Genomic DNA, 19007 nt, shown 5'->3' with positions numbered 1-19007 from the left:
TGTGTATGCCATATCAATAATACTATACAGTGTGTCCTCTATATAAATAATACTATACACTGAGTATTCTATATAAATAATACAATACACTGTGTTCTATATAAATAATACTATACACTGTGTCCTCTATATAAATAATACAATACACTGTGTCCTCTATATAAATAATACTATACACTGTGTATTCTATATAAATAATACTATACACTGTGTTCTCTATATAAATAATACAATACACTGTGTCCTCTACATAAATAATACTATACACTGAGTATTATATATAAATAATACAATACACTGTGTCCTCTATATAAATAATACTATATACTGTGTCCTCTACATAAATAATACTATACACTGTGTATTCTATATAAACAATACAATGCACTGTGTCCTCTATCTAAATAATACTATATACTGTGTCCTCTATATAAATAATACTATACAGTGTGTATTCTATATAAATAACACTATACACTGTGTCCTCTATATAAATAATACTATACAGTGTGTCCACTATATAAATAATACTATACAGTGTGTCCTCTATATAAATAATACTATACACTGTGTATTCTATATAAATAATACAATACAATGTACCCTCTATATAAATAATACTATATACTGTGTCCTCTATATAAATAATACTATACACTGTGTATTCTATATAAATAATACAATACACTGTGTCCTCTATATAAATAATACTATATACTGTGTCCTCTTTATAAATAATACAATACACTGTGTCCTCTATATAAATAATACTATATACTGTGTCCTCTATTTAAATAATACTATACACTGTCTATTCTATATAAATAATACTATGCACTGTATCCTCTATTTAAATAATACTATGCACTGTGTATTCTATATAAATAATACAATACACTGTGTCCTCTACATAAATAATACAATACACTGTGTCCTCTATATAAATAATACTATACACTGTGTCCTATATATAAATAATACTATACACTGTGTATTCTATATAAATAATACAATACACTGTGTTCTATATAAATAATACTATACACTGTGTCCTCTACATAAATAATACTATACAGTGTGTCCTCTATATAAATAATACTATACACTGAGTATTCTATATAAATAATACTATATACTGTGTCCTCTACATAAATAATACTATACACTGTGTATTCTTTATAAATAATACAATACACTGTGTCCTCTATATAAATAATACTATGTACTGTGTCCTCTATATAAATAATACTATACAGTGTGTATTCTATATAAATAATACTATACACTGTGTCCTCTATATAAATAATACTATGCACTGTGTCCTCTATATAAATAATACTATGTACTGTGTCCTCTATATAAATAATACTATACACTGTGCATTCTATATAAATAATACAATACACTGTGTCCTCTACATAAATAATACTATACACTGCGTTCTCTATATAAATAATACTATACACTTTGTATTCTATATAAATAATACTATACACTGTGTCCTCTATATAAATAATACTATATACAGTGTCCTCTTTATAAATAATACTATACACTGTGTTTTCTATATAAATAATACTATACACTGTGTCCTCTATATAAATAATACTATACACTGTGTTTTCTATATAAATAATACTATACACTGTGTATTCTATATAAATAATACAATACACTGTGTTCTATATAAATAATACTATACACTGTGTCCTCTACATAAATAATACTATACAGTGTGTCCTCTATATAAATAATACTATACACTGAGTATTCTATATAAATAATACTATATACTGTGTCCTCTACATAAATAATACTATACACTGTGTATTCTATATAAATAATACTATGTACTGTGTCCTCTATATAAATAATACTATACAGTGTGTATTCTATATAAATAATACTATACACTGTGTCCTCTATATAAATAATACTATACACTGTGCATTCTATATAAATAATACAATACACTGTGTCCTCTACATAAATAATACTATACACTGCGTTCTCTATATAAATAATACTATACACTTTGTATTCTATATAAATAATACTATACACTGTGTCCTCTATATAAATAATACTATATACAGTGTCCTCTTTATAAATAATACAATACACTGTGTCCTCTATATAAATAATACTATATACTGTGTCCTCTATTTAAATAATACTATACACTGTGTATTCTATATAAATAATACTATACACTGTATCCTCTATTTAAATAATACTATGCACTGTGTATTCTATATAAATAATACAATACACTGTGTCCTCTACATAAATAATACAATACACTGTGTCCTCTATATAAATAATACAATACACTGTGTCTTCTATATAAATAATACGATACACTGTGTCCTCTATATAAATAATACTAAACACTGTGTCCTCTATATAAATAATACTATACACTGTGTTCTCTATATAAATAATACAATACACAGTGTCCTCCATATAAATAATACTATACACTGCGTCCTCTATATAAATAATATTATACACTGTGTATTCTATATAAATAATACTATACACTGTGTCCTCTATATAAATAATACTATACACTGTGTATTCTATATAAATAATACTATACACTGTGTATTCTATATAAATAATACAATACACTGTGTCCTCTATATAAATAATACTATATACTGTGTCCTCTATATAAATAATACTATACACTGTGTATTCGATATAAATAATACAATACACAGTGTCCTCTATATAAATAATACTATACATTGTGTCCTTTATATAAATATTACAATACACTGTGTTGTCTATATAAATAATACAATACACTGTGTCCTCTATATAAATAATACTATACACTGTGTCCTCTATATAAATAATACTATACACTGTGTTTTCTATATAAATAATAGTATACACTGTGTATTCTATATAAATAATACAATACACTGTGTCCTCTATATAAATAATACTATACACTGTGTTTTCTATATAAATAATACTATACACTGTGTCCTCTATATAAATAATACTATACATTGTGTATTCTATATAAATAATACTAATCACTGTGTTCTCTATATAAATAATACAAAGCACTGTGTCCTCCATATAAATAATACTATACACTGTGTCCTCTATATAAATAATACTATACACTGTGTATTCTATATAAATAATACTAATCACTGTGTTCTCTATATAAATAATACAAAGCACTGTGTCCTCCATATAAATAATACTATACACTGTGTCCACTATATAAATAATACTATACAGTGTGTACTCTATATAAATAATACTATACACTGTGTATTCTATATAAATAATACTATACACTGTGTATTCTATATAAATAATACAATACACTGTACCCTCTATATAAATAATACTATACACTGTGTCCTCTATATAAATAATACTATACACTGTGTTCTCTATATAAATAATACTATACAGTGTGTCCTCTATATAAATAATACTATACACTGTGTATTCTATATAAATAATACAATACACTGTGTCCTCTATATAAATAATACTATATACTGTGTCATCTATATAAATAATACAATACACTGTGTCCTCTATATAAATAATACTATATACTGTGTCATCTATACAAATAATACAATACACTGTGTTCTCTATATAAATAATACAATACACTGTGTCCTCTATATAAATAATTCTGTACACTGTGTCCTGAGAAGAACCCCTTGACCCACAGCAGCCTATAATAAAGCTTCTTATACCACATTTCTCAGCTGTCCATGTGGCTCTCGTCTGTACGTCCCTTTAGGCCAGAGCACCATATATCCCAAGTTCTTCCTGGCCCAAGGGCCAGTAATTGGAGAAAGCGACTGATTCAGAGAGAAAGCCGCTGGATTTTCACTTTAAAGGGATCCGATCACTCAGACATGATTTTTTTCTAAGTACCACATCGGAATAGCCTTAAGAAAGCCTATTCATCTCCTACCTTTCGTTGTCTTCTCTGCTCTGCCGTTCACCTACAATCCCTGTTCTTGTCGGTATGCTAATGAGCTCTCTCGCAGCACTGGGGGCGGACCCCAGCACTCAGACAGCACTGGGGGTGTCACCAATGCTGCGAGAGAACTCTCTCCAGCACCGCCTCCTCTTCTTCAGCAGCGTCCTCTTCCTCTCCTTCTTCTGGCGGTGGCTTGTAACTTCTAAGTCCTTGGGCAGAGCAGACTGAGCATGCCCACAGGCCATGAGAAAATGGCACAGTATTGGAAGCGGCCACTTTCTGGTTCATGTTCTCCCCAGCATGGACGCCCCCTATAGGAAATACCTGCTTCCCCCAGCATGGAAGCCCCCTATAGGACAGAACTGTTTCCCCCAGCATGGACGCCCCCTATAGGACATACCTGTTCTCCCCAGCATGGACGCCCCCTATAGGACATACCTGTTCCCCCCAGCATGGACGCCCCTTATAGGACATACATGTTCCCCCCATCATGGACGCCCCCTATAGGACATACCTGTTCTCCCCAGCATGGATGCCCCCTATAGGACATACATGTTCCCCCAGCATGGGCGCGCCCTATAGGACATTCCTGTTCTCCCCAGCATGGACGCCCCCTATAGGACATACATGTTCCCCCCAGCATGGACACCCCCTATAGTACATACATGTTCCCCCAGCATGGACGCCCCCTATAGGACATACCTGTTCTCCCCAGCATGGACGCCCCCTGTAGGACAGAACTGTTCTCCCCAGCATGGACGCCCCCTGTAGGACAGACCTGTTCCCCCCAGCATGGACGCCCCCTATAGGACAGACCTGTTCCCCCAGCATGGACGCCCCCTATAGGACATACATGTTCCCCCAGCATGGGCGCGCCCTATAGGACAGACCTGTTCCCCCAGCATGGACACCCCCTATAGGACATACATGTTCCCCCCAGCATGGACGCCCCTTATAGGACATACATGTTCTCCCCAGCATGGACACCCCCTATAGTACATACATGTTCCCCCAGCATGGGCGCGCCCTATAGGACATACCTGTTCTCCCCAGCATGGACGCCCCCTATAGGACACACATGTTCTCCCCAGAATGGACGCCCCCTATAGGACATACCTGTTTCCCCCAGCATGGACGCCCGCTATAGGACAGACCTGTTCTCCCCAGCATGGACGCCCCCTATAGGACAGACCTGTTCCCCCCAGCATGGACGCCCCCTATAGGACACACATGTTCTCCCCAGAATGGACGCCCCCTATAGGACACACATGTTCTCCCCAGAATGGACGCCCCCTATAGGACACACATGTTCTCCCCAGAATGGACGCCCCCTATAGGACAGACCTGTTTTCCTCAGCATGGACGCCCCCTATAGGATAGTCATCTTGTAGTTCTCCCCTCAGCCTGGACATCTTCATCTGTCTCCATCCTCTGAGCGGCTCCTGTATTGTCAGGTCTGTGTATAACCTCACCACTGCTATGATGTCATCATGTTCTGGTGATGTCATAATGGTCTTGGCATTCCAATGCAAAAGGACGATCTCACTTGAATACGCAGTAAGGGTGCATGCACACTACGTAACGCCGGGCGTGTATGAGAGCCGTACACGCCGGCATTACAGCAGACTGCCGAACACTTCCCATTCACTTCAATGGGAGCGCTCGTAACAGCGGCGTTTACGAGCGCTCCCATTGAAGTGAATGGGAAGTGTTCGGCAGCCCTGCTGTAACGCCGGCGTGTACGGCTCTCATACACGCCCGGCGTTACGTAGTGTGCATGCACCCTAAAGGTCAACCTCATTTGCATAGGTCGCTGACATGACTATGTGTCTTATAAATAACAAATACTGTGCAGGGAGCAAAAATACATGAAAAAGACATTGTGTATTACACTACAGACACACACATCTATATAGACACCTGCACATACATATGTATATACTGTGTATACAGGTGCAGCCGTCCATATGGTATGTGTGACCTGACTACAATGTTACACTGTCGGGTGATTCATTGCTTCACCTCCGTATATAGTGCAGCTCCATATACAGGACATGGCCAAATACAGACCTTCCAATTAACTTGTTCCTTGCCGAGGACGTAGCTCTAAGTCCTCCAGGGTGTCACTTCTCCCGCCCAGGATGTAGCTACTCAGTGGCGGATCCAGGCTTTGCGGGGCCCTGGGCAATTGACTGTGGCGGGGCCCTACTTACAAAAACCCGACAGGTAGGTTTTTTCTGTCCGCTTGAAAAGTCGGACATCTTTAGGACAGGCACGGAGTGTAAAACAATGCACCCCATGTCCATAGGGGCAAAATCAGCAAAATTATGCTAATAGAGCCCCACATATGCATGAATAGGCTTTATAAAGGCCCTGGAAATGTTATATTAACCCCCAGCGGACACTGACGGTAGTGTGAACGCCCCCTAAGATACTCCATGTGCCTCATATTAATAGCAATTAACCCTATCATGTCCTTCACATTAACCCCCTGTGTGCCTGATATGTGAGAGACATGGAGGTAATAATGAGGTATCTTCATTATTATTACCCTCATATATCTCACACATCAGTAACCCTTATGGTGAAGTACACAGGGGTTAATGTGAGGGACATGATGGGGTTAATTGCTATTAATATGAGGCACATGGAGTTACCAAAACTAAATGAATAACTCCAAATGCCTGCCATTACTAGGTATAGTAACCCCCTCCCCCTCCCCCCCTCCAGCCTGTACCTGCGTGTTCTTTCTTTACTGTCACTTTGCTGAAGCTTCCTCTTCTCTCTCATGTGTGCAGGATGCAGGATGGCAGGGATCTTCTGTAGAGCGATAAGCTCCGCCTCCTGGGCTCTCCTCACTCTCTCATTGGTTGACAGAAGCAGCCAGAGAAGGGGGGGTGAGGAGGAGCTTCCTGAGTGGAGCGCCCTCTATCAGTAGCTGCAGCTCCCTGCGCTGGCTGCTCCCTATTAGCCGATGCTGCAGGTACACAGTGCGCTTCACACATATACTAATAGGGAAAGTATAAGCACACTGTGTACCTGCAGCATCGGCTAATAGGGAGCAGCCAGCGCAAGGAGCTGCAGCTATGGATAGAGAACCAACAGGGGGCCCCTGCAAGTGCCCTGCCAACCGACCCGACCTGCGTTTTGTTAGGTCCGGGCCCTGCCGCGAGGCCCCGCTGGGCCCCAGGGGATTGCCCGGCTCGCCCGGCCCTGGATCCGCCCCTGTAGCTACTACGTCCTTACTCTTAATGCCGATATCTCTGGATTCGTTTGGGCATTGAAGATAATGTTAGATTCATCTTAAAGGTGAGATCCACGGCAACAAACACTTTATGACATCGCAGCAGCTATCATCCGGCCTATGTTAGAGAAGCATTGGCATATGGACAACTTGTACGTATAAAAAGGATCCATAGTGAGGAAGAGACATAGGACAGACCGGCTGTAGATACGAGGGAAAGAAGTGACCCAGAAAAAGTCATTGATAAGGCGAATGAAAAGCCAGTGATGGAATAGAAAAGAAAAGTCATAATAATAATAAGTTTCACTTTTTCCTTTCGATACCACCCCATGGCCAGTACCATAAAAGCCGCAATCTAAGACTACACCATGGCCACCTACCTGGAGAGAATACGCCACCCCAAGCACAGACAGACCCTGAGCCGATACAGACTGAGCGCCCACAACCTAGAGATAGAGACGGGGTGATACAGGCAGACATACAAGCCACGGGAGAAGAGACTGTGCCAGCACTGTGACCAGGGGGTCCTAGAAGACCAGACCCACTTCCTGCTACACTGCACCAAATACTCAGCTGTGAGGGCCGTCTACTACCAAAGACTCTCTGCCCACATCCCAGACTGGGAGAAGAGGAAACTCTACATCCTACTGGGAGAAGAAGAGGCCACTGTGGAGATAGCTGGACACGTATTGGGCAGTGGTCACCAAATAAGAGGAAGATGAGACTCCACGGACTGTTATATTTATCCCAATATACCCGCCCCACCCCACCTCCATATAGCGGTCACCAACTAAGAGGAAGATGAGACTCCATGGACTGTTATACCCCAAACCACCCATCCCCCACCCCACCTCCCTATATAGCGGTCACCAACTAAGAGGAAGATGAGACTCCATGGACTGTTACACCCCAAAATCCCACCATTCCTCGCTCTTGAGAACATCAGATGACTATACCGGCCACGGGAACAACGTATTAACCATATCACTGCCAAACCAAAGTTGTGATAAGAGATAAAACCATTGCAGAACAGATTGTACACAAATATCCAAATGTCTTGTATCCGGCCTAATCAGAAACTTTAGTGATTTGATGAAATGTCCTCATTCCTTGTAAGGCGTCTTCAGGATTCAGTTCACTTTTCGCCTCGAGCAGCAGAAAGGCTTAAAACTCCCCTAGCCGGCAAATGATGAGACACCCCGACAACCTGCCCAACCCGACACCCCAGAGTCACATTATAGAAGTTTAGGTTTAATAACACTGAACACAACAATGACTTTGTATAAATCAAGCTTTATTTATTATTGTATATTGAACCCAAGAGCCGATCTATAACAGGAAATTACGATGGACGTCTGAAGAATGTCTTCAGCAGGTCACCTGACACCTTGTATGGAATATCTAATTTCTCTGGAGGGCTTTGCAGTAACCTATTGGCACTGAGTGTGGGCGCCGACGGGCAGACAGAGGGACCCTCAGCTCTCTTAGACTGCAGGAGCTAAAGGGTTAGACAGCGGAGTTTAGTGGTTTCTCTGATCCCTCCAGTCTCCTCGGTTGCTGGGTTCACTGGGGACAATGGTGGGTCAGTGATCATGGTGCGGAGGAGGAGTGGGGGATGTGTAGCAATGTGTGACGTAGAAGGTGTCACCTGGGTGGATATGGAGGGAGTGCGACCTGCAAGAAAAGTCACTGAGACTGATACATTCTGCGGCACATACAGAGCCAGAGATCCTTATACATGGGGAGAAAGCCCCTAAAGCTAGTCCTAGCTCTGAGTATGAGTATGGTGCCCAGAATCTAAGTGGTCAAATAGACAAGTGTATAGAGGGATAAGAATGGCAGACTTATGATGGGGTTGGGGTGATCCCGATTTCATACGTCATCCCCTCAGGTGTTGCACACGACCCATGTGAGAGTTGTGTCTGGAGTGAACAGCTTTGGGGCAGGCGTCATCGGCAGAAAACTTTGCTGCTTTTGACTTGTTTTCCACCTCGTGTCTTGCCACTGCCCCATAGATTCCCCATGACTTTCTATACAGCAGCTCGGAGAGTATTCACCTGCCGCAGGGGCTTCATCTTACTCCAGGGGGCTCCTGCTTCAGACTGGGGGGGGGGGGGAGATGGACAATTTTAGTAAGTTCATCTATTGCTCCTGGTGAAGTTTTCTTTCTTTTATTTCTTTCTGTTCAGAAACGCAGCTAACACTTCCTTGAAGATTATTTCCGATATTGCGTTGTTGTTCTCTCGTAGACGGGCAATCTCCTTGTCCAGCATTAGCCATCTCCGCCTAAACCCTGCGGCCTGCAGTTCTTGCTGCTCCTGTAAAGACATAATTGGATCGATGACTATGAATGATGGAGAACCAACAAATCCGAGCTCATACTGTAGACAAGCCCCATGGACAAACCATAAGGCCCCATAGACAGGTGATCATACAAGAATTCATTCCTGACAACTGTCCTGTCTAATGGGGCTGACAATCGAACAAATCAAGCTGTCTAATAAGGGGTGTGCTGCCGATGGGCTATGAAAGTATGAGCCGGGGGCCCGGGCTGATGGCGTGTCACATGTCCTCTGGTTTTTAGCCAGTCGGCCTCAGTAATAAATATTGAGTTGTGGAATCCCACCCTCGGTCAAAATGGACCCCTGCAACCTCATGTCAGATTTAGCCATGAAGGTCAGAAGGGCTCGGGGTGCACGGACCAGTTCCTCAACCCTTTGGACCAGTTCCTCAACCCTTTCCCAGTACAGTTCGGTAACCAGGCCTGGAACCCACTCTTTAAGGTGGACCCCATGCTTGGTAGGCCCTGGTCTCCTATCATATACATATATTCCTGCTACTCTTCTATGGTATAACGTGTACAGAACAGTTGTCAGTGCCCTTCCCCCGCTCTCTTTAGAAGATGATAGATAGCAGAGTATACAGTCGGTGTTACATCACACATAGAATACGGTGCGATAGTGATACCAAATACATTGCTCCCGTTAGTACGTTCAGTTAATCCAGGACCACCGCGGGCCCAGCGCTCTGCTCTCTACATTGGGATCTCTCACCTTCAGCATCTCTTCTATTAACCATTTGTTTTCTTTCTTCAGCTTCTCTCTTTCTTCCCGCACTTTCTTGAGCAGCATCTTCAAGTGTATCCCGCTCACCTCCTGTTCATTCTCCTGGTTCTTCTCAAGGGCCTCATCTTTCTTTTCCTGGATCTCCTTATCTCGTGCTGCGGCTTCTGCCCGGTATCTCAGCTCTGGAGAAGTGAATGGAAATTGTCAATGAGAGACATCTATGTAGCTGCGGATGTGTAGCGGTCTAACGTAATGTGTGCGGGCGCAGGGGGGGTTATTGATGGGCAATATATAGATCTGTATTGTATACCTCCTGTGTGGACTGTACGGGTACCGTATGGTTACTATGTGAGTGCTATGTGTACTGTGGGAGTATAATATGGGCGCCGGGAGTTACATCACTATTAGCATCCTGCCTGGGTGACATGGCGGTACGATGTGGGATTATATGTTGCACAGGAACTGTATATGTCCATGTCGGCACTGTGTGGGGGCTGTAACAAGGATATACTGTATGTGGTAGGTAGGGGTCCTAATCCAAGTCTGAACTGGTGCCCACAAGACTTTAATTAGGTCACTGGCCAGGGATCATATGCCCTGTATTTGCAGTCCTGTGTCCCTGGATCTCCTAGGTTATATCTCTTGGGATTTTCTCTGCTATTTTACAGTTACTCCTGGCAGAATTACATGTAACAAAACCAGTCGTAGTAATAATTAGTGGGGGAGGGGGAACACTACCCTGGATTGTATACTCAGGGCTGCCGATAGGGCAGTACTACTGGTACTGGCGTCAGGGGCCCGGCCAAATTGAAAAATGGGGGGGCCCGGTTTTGGCCCGCCACCATGTGCCGGCCCCCTGGCGCCCGTAGCAGTCATTGTGTATGTCCTATTTCAACTCAGATCTGCATCCAGAGGACGCAGATCTGAGTTGAAGACATACGCGGCTGAAGCAAGGAGCTGACACAGGTCAGCTCCTCGCTTCGCCGCTGCGTGCCTCTCTCGCTGACACATATGCGGCTGAAGCGAGGAGCTGACCTGTGTCAGCTCCTCGCTTCGCTGCCGCCGCTGCTACTGGCTTGTAGACGCGATGTGATCACATCGCGTCTAAAAGCCAGTAGCCGGCGGTAGCAGCGAAGCGAGGAGCTGACACAGGTCAGCTCCTCGCTTCAGCCATCGCGTCTACAAGCCAGTAGCCGGCGGCGAAGCGAGGAGCTGACACAGGTCAGCTCCTTGCTTCGCCGCTGTGCGCCTCTCTCACTGTCACATATGCGGCTGAAGCGAGGAGCTGACCTGTGTCAGCTCCTCGCTTCGCTGCCTCCGCTACTGGCTTGTAGACGCGATGTGATGACATCACATCGCGTCTATAACTGTGCGCCAGTGAGAGACAGGCGCGCAGAGAGCTGCGAGGGAACAAAGGAGAAGGTAAGTCAGTCAGTGTAATGTGGAACGTGAAACTGGGGGCAGAGAGAGGACGGCATGACAATGGGGGCAGAGATGGAGGGACATGAATATGGGGGCAGAGATGGAGAGGACGGCATGACACTGGGGGCAGAGATGGAGGGACATGAATATGGGGGCAGAGATGGAGAGGACGGCATGACACTGGGGGCAGAGATGGAGGGACATGAATATGGGGGCAGAGATGGAGAGGACGGCATGACACTGGGGGCAGAGATGGAGGGACATGAATATGGGGGCAGAGATGGAGAGGACGGCATGACAATGGGGGCAGAGATGGAGAGGACATGAATCTGGGGGCAGAGATGGAGAGCGGACATGAAACTGGGGGCAGATGAAGGTTGTATATGAAGCTGGGGGAGAGATAGAGGGGGGACATATAATGTACGGGTGACTGTAGGAGGATTATACTGTGTGCGGTTACATGAAAAATTAATGAGAATGGGCGGAGTCAACATAACAGTGGGTGGGGCTAAATTTGCCGCGCCGCACATTTTGTCCCTCTTTTGGTTCTATAAAAGTTGGGAGGTATGGGTACAGAGGGCAGTGGAAAGATGTTAGAAGGTGGAGGGGGGGGGGGTGGATTGTTGGGACATCAGGTGTGCGGCACTGTGGAGAGGGAACGTCTGGGGCAATAATATATAATATATAAGTTTTTAGCTGGAGAACTACAAAGCACACAATAGCTCCAAAGGTCTGTGTGCTTTGTATTAATAATGATGTAGGCGGCCATGTTACTAGCATAGCAGCCTGTTTGGGGGGTGGGACTTTCACTATAAAGGAGTGTTCACATTGCGTTTTTGGCCTCCCTTGCCGGGATACGTTGGTAACCAGTCACAATCAGCTCCCCACTTATCCCTGCACAGTGAACTGCAGGCCCCCCTTTTTTTTAATGGCCAGTTCTTCCTGCAGGAATAAGTTGACAGCTGATTCTGACTGGTTACCAACGGATCCCGGCAAGGGAGGCCAAAAACACAATGTGAATAAGCCCTGAGGATTTATTAGGAGGCTCTTATAGATGGTGTTGGCTCTCTATAGGCGCTGTCACACGTAGCAGATTGTACCTGCAAATAGAATCTGATTAAGCCTTGTAATGCTGCTAAATAAAGGGAAATGTAATACAGAATTGGTATGACGCAAATTAAAGTAGTTTTAAAATGGCGGCGGGGGGGGGGGGGGATGGGGGGGGCAGACACTTAGGCTGTATGGGGCCCCAAAATTCCTGATGGCGGCCCTGTGTATACTGCTCCAGCCTGAGACACAAATGTAACATGTGCTGTAGCCATAATGGAGCTAATAGAAAAGTAAAAACTGATGGGACGCCCTGCATGAAGGGTTATACAGTCAGAGAACAGGCCCAACTTCTGGCGAAAACTCTGGAACCCTTACAGTGTAACGAAACCTTCGGACAATTTCTGATTTCCGGCAGTATTTGTGTCCTGAATACATTTTGTAATAACTTTATTAGCACATTGTGTCTCCTCTCTGTGACATGCTACATTGTTTCCTTCCTCCCCTTGTTTCTGTGTTGAGCTCTTCCGGCCTCTCACTGATGATGTTACTGTGTATGGAGGTGGGGGCCGTGTAATATGTAGAGAATGGGGAGGGGGTCGCTTCATACACTTATATCTCAGACATAATCTTACCAGCCAACTCTTTCTCTTCTTCTGTCAGAGACTTGTCTATGGACAGGAGGCTGAGCAGGATCATCTGCTGCTTTGTAAGGAATTCCTGTAAGACCTCCAGAGACTACAAAGAAATAATGTCTTATAGGAAATTATTACAGGGTAGCCCGGCACCCAAAAGAAACGGGAAAGAGACATGATCAGCTCTGCTACATATGTATACAACTATATAGAACTATGTAAAAAATATGCAAATCTATTCTCCAGGATGTAATTAGGAGAACAGTGCACTCTGTATGCCGCCCTCTAGAGGGAGTATCCTTAACAACATGCATGACTTAGGTAATAAGCCTGCTATCATGATGCGGATTTAATTGCCAAAATAGTATTTCTATCCCAAAAGCAACAGATTCCCAGCTATGGACAGCGCTGTTTCGGCCTATTGGGCCTCCTCAGCATAGCGTAGGGATACTGATTTGGCAGAGTGAGAGACTATAGACCAGGGTCAGGGGATAATCGTACACATCAGGGAGAGTGTGTGCCCTGACCCTGGTCTATAGTCTCTCACTTATATCTTCTCTTATATACAATCTGCTGCTCTATAACCTGTAGATAGGACACTATATACAATCTGCTCCTCTATAACCTGTAGATAGGACACTATATACAATCTGCTCCTCTATAACCTGTAGATAGGACACTATATACAATCTGCTCCTCTATAACCTGTAGATAGGACACTATATACAATCTGCTCTATAACCTGTAGATAGGACACTATATACAATCTACTCTATAACCTGTAGATAGGACACTATATACAATCTGCTCTATAACCTGTAGATGGGACACTATATACAATCTGCTGCTCTATAACCTGTAGATAGGACACTATATATACAATCTGCTGCTCTATAACCTGTAGATAGGACACTATATACAATCTGCTCCTCTATATCCTGTAGATAGGACACTATATACAATCTGCTCCTCTATAACCTGTAGATAGGACAATATATACAATCTGCTCCTCTATAACCTGTAGATAGGACACTATATACAATCTGCTCCTCTATAACCTGTAGATAGGACACTATATACAATCTGCTCCTCTATAACCTGTAGATAGGACACTATATAGAATCTGCTCCTCTATAACCTGTAGATAGGACACTATATACAATCTGCTGCTCTATATCCTGTAGATAGGACAATATATACAATCTGCTCCTCTATAACCTGTAGATAGGACACTATATACAATCTGCTCCTCTATATCCTGTAGATAGGACACTATATACAATCTGCTCCTCTATAACCTGTAGATAGGACACTATATACAATCTGCTCCTCTATAACCTGTAGATAGGACACTATATACAATCTGCTCCTCTATATCCTGTAGATAGGACAATATATACAATCTGCTCCTCTATAACCTGTAGATAGGACACTATATACAATCTGCTCCTCTATATCCTGTAGATAGGACACTATATACAATCTGCTCCTCTATAACCTGTAGATAGGACACTATATACAATCTGCTCCTCTATAACCTGTAGATAGGACACTATATACAATCTGCTCTATAACCTGTAGATAGGACACTATATACAATCTGCTCCTCTATAACCTGTAGATAGGACACTATATACAATCTGCTCCTCTATAACCTGTAGATAGGACACTATATACAATCTGCTCTATATCCTGTAGATAGGACACTATATACAATCTGCTCCTCTATAACCTGTAGATAGGACACTATATACAATCTGCTCTATAACCTGTAGATAGGACACTATATACAATCTGCTCCTCTATAACCTGTAGATAGGACACTATATACAATCTGCTCCTCTATAACCTGTAGATAGGACACTATATACAATCTGCTCCTCTATAACCTGTAGATAGGACACTATATACAATCTGCTCCTCTATAACCTGTAGATAGGACACTATATACAATCTGCTCTATAACCTCTAGATAGGACACTATATACAATCTGCTCCTCTATAACCTGTAGATAGGACACTATATACAATCTGCTGCTCTATAACCTGTAGATAGGACACTATATACAATCTGCTCCTCTATAACCTGTAGATAGGACACTATATACAATCTGCTCTATAACCTGTAGATAGGACACTATATACAATCTACTCTATAACCTGTAGATAGGACACTATATACAATCTGCTCTATAACCTGTAGATGGGACACTATATACAATCTGCTGCTCTATAACCTGTAGATAGGACACTATATATACAATCTGCTGCTCTATAACCTGTAGATAGGACACTATATACAATCTGCTCCTCTATATCCTGTAGATAGGACACTATATACAATCTGCTCCTCTATAACCTGTAGATAGGACAATATATACAATCTGCTCCTCTATAACCTGTAGATAGGACACTATATACAATCTGCTCCTCTATAACCTGTAGATAGGACACTATATACAATCTGCTCCTCTATAACCTGTAGATAGGACACTATATAGAATCTGCTCCTCTATAACCTGTAGATAGGACACTATATACAATCTGCTGCTCTATATCCTGTAGATAGGACAATATATACAATCTGCTCCTCTATAACCTGTAGATAGGACACTATATACAATCTGCTCCTCTATATCCTGTAGATAGGACACTATATACAATCTGCTCCTCTATAACCTGTAGATAGGACACTATATACAATCTGCTCCTCTATAACCTGTAGATAGGACACTATATACAATCTGCTCCTCTATAACCTGTAGATAGGACACTATATACAATCTGCTCCTCTATAACCTGTAGATAGGACACTATATACAATCTGCTCCTCTATAACCTGTAGATAGGACACTATATACAATCTGCTCCTCTATATCCTGTAGATAGGACAATATATACAATCTGCTCCTCTATAACCTGTAGATAGGACACTATATACAATCTGCTCCTCTATATCCTGTAGATAGGACACTATATACAATCTGCTCCTCTATAACCTGTAGATAGGACACTATATACAATCTGCTCCTCTATAACCTGTAGATAGGACACTATATACAATCTGCTCTATAACCTGTAGATAGGACACTATATACAATCTGCTCCTCTATAACCTGTAGATAGGACACTATATACAATCTGCTCCTCTATAACCTGTAGATAGGACACTATATACAATCTGCTCTATAACCTGTAGATAGGACACTATATACAATCTGCTCCTCTATAACCTGTAGATAGGACACTATATACAATCTGCTCTATATCCTGTAGATAGGACACTATATACAATCTGCTCCTCTATAACCTGTAGATAGGACACTATATACAATCTGCTCTATAACCTGTAGATAGGACACTATATACAATCTGCTCCTCTATAACCTGTAGATAGGACACTATATACAATCTGCTCCTCTATAACCTGTAGATAGGACACTATATACAATCTGCTCCTCTATAACCTGTAGATAGGACACTATATACAATCTGCTCCTCTATAACCTGTAGATAGGACACTATATACAATCTGCTCTATAACCTCTAGATAGGACACTATATACAATCTGCTCCTCTATAACCTGTAGATAGGACACTATATACAATCTGCTGCTCTATAACCTGTAGATAGGACACTATATACAATCTGCTCTATAACCTGTAGATAGGACACTATATACAATCTGCTCCTCTATAACCTGTAGATAGGACACTATATACAATCTGCTCTATAACCTGTAGATAGGACACTATATACAATCTGCTCTATAACCTGTAGATAGGACACTATATACAATCTGCTCCTCTATAACCTGTAGATAGGACACTATATACAATCTGCTCCTCTATAACCTGTAGATAGGACACTATATACAATCTGCTCCTCTATAGCCTGTAGATAGGACACTATATACAATCTGCTCCTCTATAACCTGTAGATAGGACACTATATACAATCTGCCGCTCTATAACCTGTAGATAGGACACTATATACAATCTGCTCCTCTATAACCTGTAGATAGGACACTATATACAATCTGCTCCTTTATAACCTGTAGATAGGACACTATATACAATCTGCTCTATAACCTGTAGATAGGACACTATATACAATCTGCTCCTCTATATCCTGTAGATAGGACACTATATACAATCTGCTCCTCTATAACCTGTAGATAGGACACTATATACAATCTGCTCCTCTATAACCTGTAGATAGGACACTATATACAATCTGCCCTATAACCTGTAGATAGGACACTATATACAATCTGCTCTATAACCTGTAGATAGGACACTATATACAATCTGCTCCTCTATAACCTGTAGTTAGGACACTATATACAATCTGCCCCTCTATAACCTGTAGATAGGACACTATATACAATCTGCCCCTCTATAACCTGTAGATAGGACACTATATACAATCTGCTCCTCTATAACCTGTAGATAGGACACTATATACAATCTGCTCCTCTATAACCTGTAGATAGGACACTATATACAATCTGCTCCTCTATAACCTGTAGATAGGACACTATATACAATCTGCTCCTCTATAACCTGTAGATAGGACACTATATACAATCTGCTGCTCTATAACCTGTAGATAGGACACTATATACAATCTGCTCCTCTATAACCTGTAGATAGGACACTATATACAATCTGCCCTATAACCTGTAGATAGGACACTATATACAATCTGCTCTATAACCTGTAGATAGGACACTATATACAATCTGCTCCTCTATAACCTGTAGATAGGACACTATATACAATCTGCTCTATAACCTGTAGATAGGACACTATATACAATCTGCTCTATAACCTGCAGATAGGACACTATATACAATCTGCTGCTCTATAACCTGTAGATAGGACACTATATATAATCTGCTCCTCTATAACCTGTAGATAGGACACTATATATAATCTGCTCCTCTATAACCTGTAGATAGGACACTATATACAATCTGCTCCTCTATAACCTGTAGATAGGACACTATATACAATCTGCCCCTCTATAACCTGTAGATAGGACACTATATACAATCTGCTGCTCTATAACCTGTAGATAGGACACTATATACAATCTGCTGCTCTATAACCTGTAGATAGGACACTATATACAATCTGCTCCTCTATAACCTGTAGATAGGACACTATATACAATCTGCTGCTCTATAACCTGTAGATAGGACACTATATACAATCTGCTCTATAACCTGTAGATAGGACACTATATACAATCTGCTCCTCTATAACCTGTAGATAGGACACTATATACAATCTGCTGCTCTATAACCTGTAGATAGGACACTATATACAATCTGCTCCTCTATAACCTGTAGATAGGACACTATATACAATCTGCTCCTCTATAACCTGTAGATAGGACACTATATACAATCTGCTCTATAACCTGTAGATAGGACACTATATACAATCTGCTCCTCTATATTCTGTAGATAGGACACTATATACAATCTGCTCCTCTATATCCTGTAGATAGGACACTATATACAATCTGCTCCTCTATAACCTGTAGATAGGACACTATATACAATCTGCTCTATAACCTGTAGATAGGACACTATATACAATCTGCTGCTCTA

General features: G+C 41.7%; 1 protein-coding gene across 1 annotated transcript in view; it reads right to left on the bottom strand.

Moving 5' to 3' along the window:
* Positions 1 to 8546: 8546 nt before the first annotated feature.
* LOC142209061 (uncharacterized) overlaps positions 8547 to 19007 on the bottom strand; it is a 385129-nt gene continuing 374668 nt past the window's right edge. Inside the window, exons 30-32 of the mRNA XM_075278004.1 lie at positions 13387 to 13489; positions 10271 to 10464; positions 8547 to 9535 (exon numbers count right to left, since the gene is read on the bottom strand). Of these exons, the coding sequence (XP_075134105.1) occupies positions 9389 to 9535; positions 10271 to 10464; positions 13387 to 13489 (444 nt within the window). The 3' untranslated portion in view covers positions 8547 to 9388. The remainder of the gene's footprint in view (positions 9536 to 10270; positions 10465 to 13386; positions 13490 to 19007) is intronic.

The sequence above is a fragment of the Leptodactylus fuscus genome, chromosome 6 (assembly GCF_031893055.1).
Source record: "Leptodactylus fuscus isolate aLepFus1 chromosome 6, aLepFus1.hap2, whole genome shotgun sequence".
Taxonomy (NCBI): domain Eukaryota; kingdom Metazoa; phylum Chordata; class Amphibia; order Anura; family Leptodactylidae; genus Leptodactylus; species Leptodactylus fuscus.
The sequence above is the reverse complement of the archived record's forward strand: the minus strand, read 5'-3'. Positions and strand labels throughout refer to the sequence as shown.